Here is a 694-nt window from a genome sequence, read left to right on the forward strand (position 1 = left end):
ACTAATATACTAGCCAGGACAATTCGACAGAAACAATTTTTACATAAATATAATAGAAAAGCTCTTATATGCTGCACTATGAAGGGCAACTCATTTTTAGATTAAGTGTAATGCAAGAGACTCGTGCTCGTTTATATTATTAAAGCAGAAATGGAGTGAAAATATTGAGAAAAAAATGTAATTAAAAACAATTATTGCATATTGATCTCACCAAAATGGATGAATGGTATAATCTTTCAATTTCTGAGTGCTGATCACGCCTTTAATAACCTGCTGCACAATATAAGAACCGAAAACACAGCAGGTTCATGAAATCTTACACCTACCAGTATACTGTTAGTATTTAAGGTTCTTCAAGAGAATAACACGTATAACATTCATACATACGTACGTACGTAAATATATATATATATATTATCCAGCCGCTTGATCATTCTATATTCATTAAGTTCCGGTATAAGCACAATCATTTTCAAATTCACGCTTTTTAAACTCTGCAGTGATGAGCATATTGTAAAATTTTGCGTGACTAAAATTAAATGAGCAGCAAAAATAAAAGTTGTACGTAAAAGCAGAATTATGCAATCAAATGCAAGCCTCAAAATGCAACTAAAATTACATTACTCTTTAGCTAATTTCAGGATGCTTTACTTGTCCCCTTAAACTCTTACTCAATGTAGAACTACGAGAAGTT

At 31.4% G+C, this 694-nt stretch overlaps 1 protein-coding gene across 1 annotated transcript in view; it reads right to left on the bottom strand.

Moving 5' to 3' along the window:
- Window positions 1-207: 207 nt before the first annotated feature.
- The window catches only part of LOC129285579 (MADS-box protein JOINTLESS-like), a 4,317-nt gene continuing 3,830 nt past the window's right edge, over window positions 208-694 (bottom strand). The window contains exon 3 of the mRNA XM_054921323.1: window positions 208-273. Within this exon, the coding sequence (XP_054777298.1) occupies window positions 208-273 (66 nt within the window). The remainder of the gene's footprint in view (window positions 274-694) is intronic.

The sequence above is a fragment of the Prosopis cineraria genome, unplaced genomic scaffold, assembly GCF_029017545.1.
Source record: "Prosopis cineraria cultivar Desert tree isolate PC_DT_omini unplaced genomic scaffold, ASM2901754v1 PC11, whole genome shotgun sequence".
NCBI classification, from domain to species: Eukaryota; Viridiplantae; Streptophyta; class Magnoliopsida; order Fabales; family Fabaceae; genus Prosopis; species Prosopis cineraria.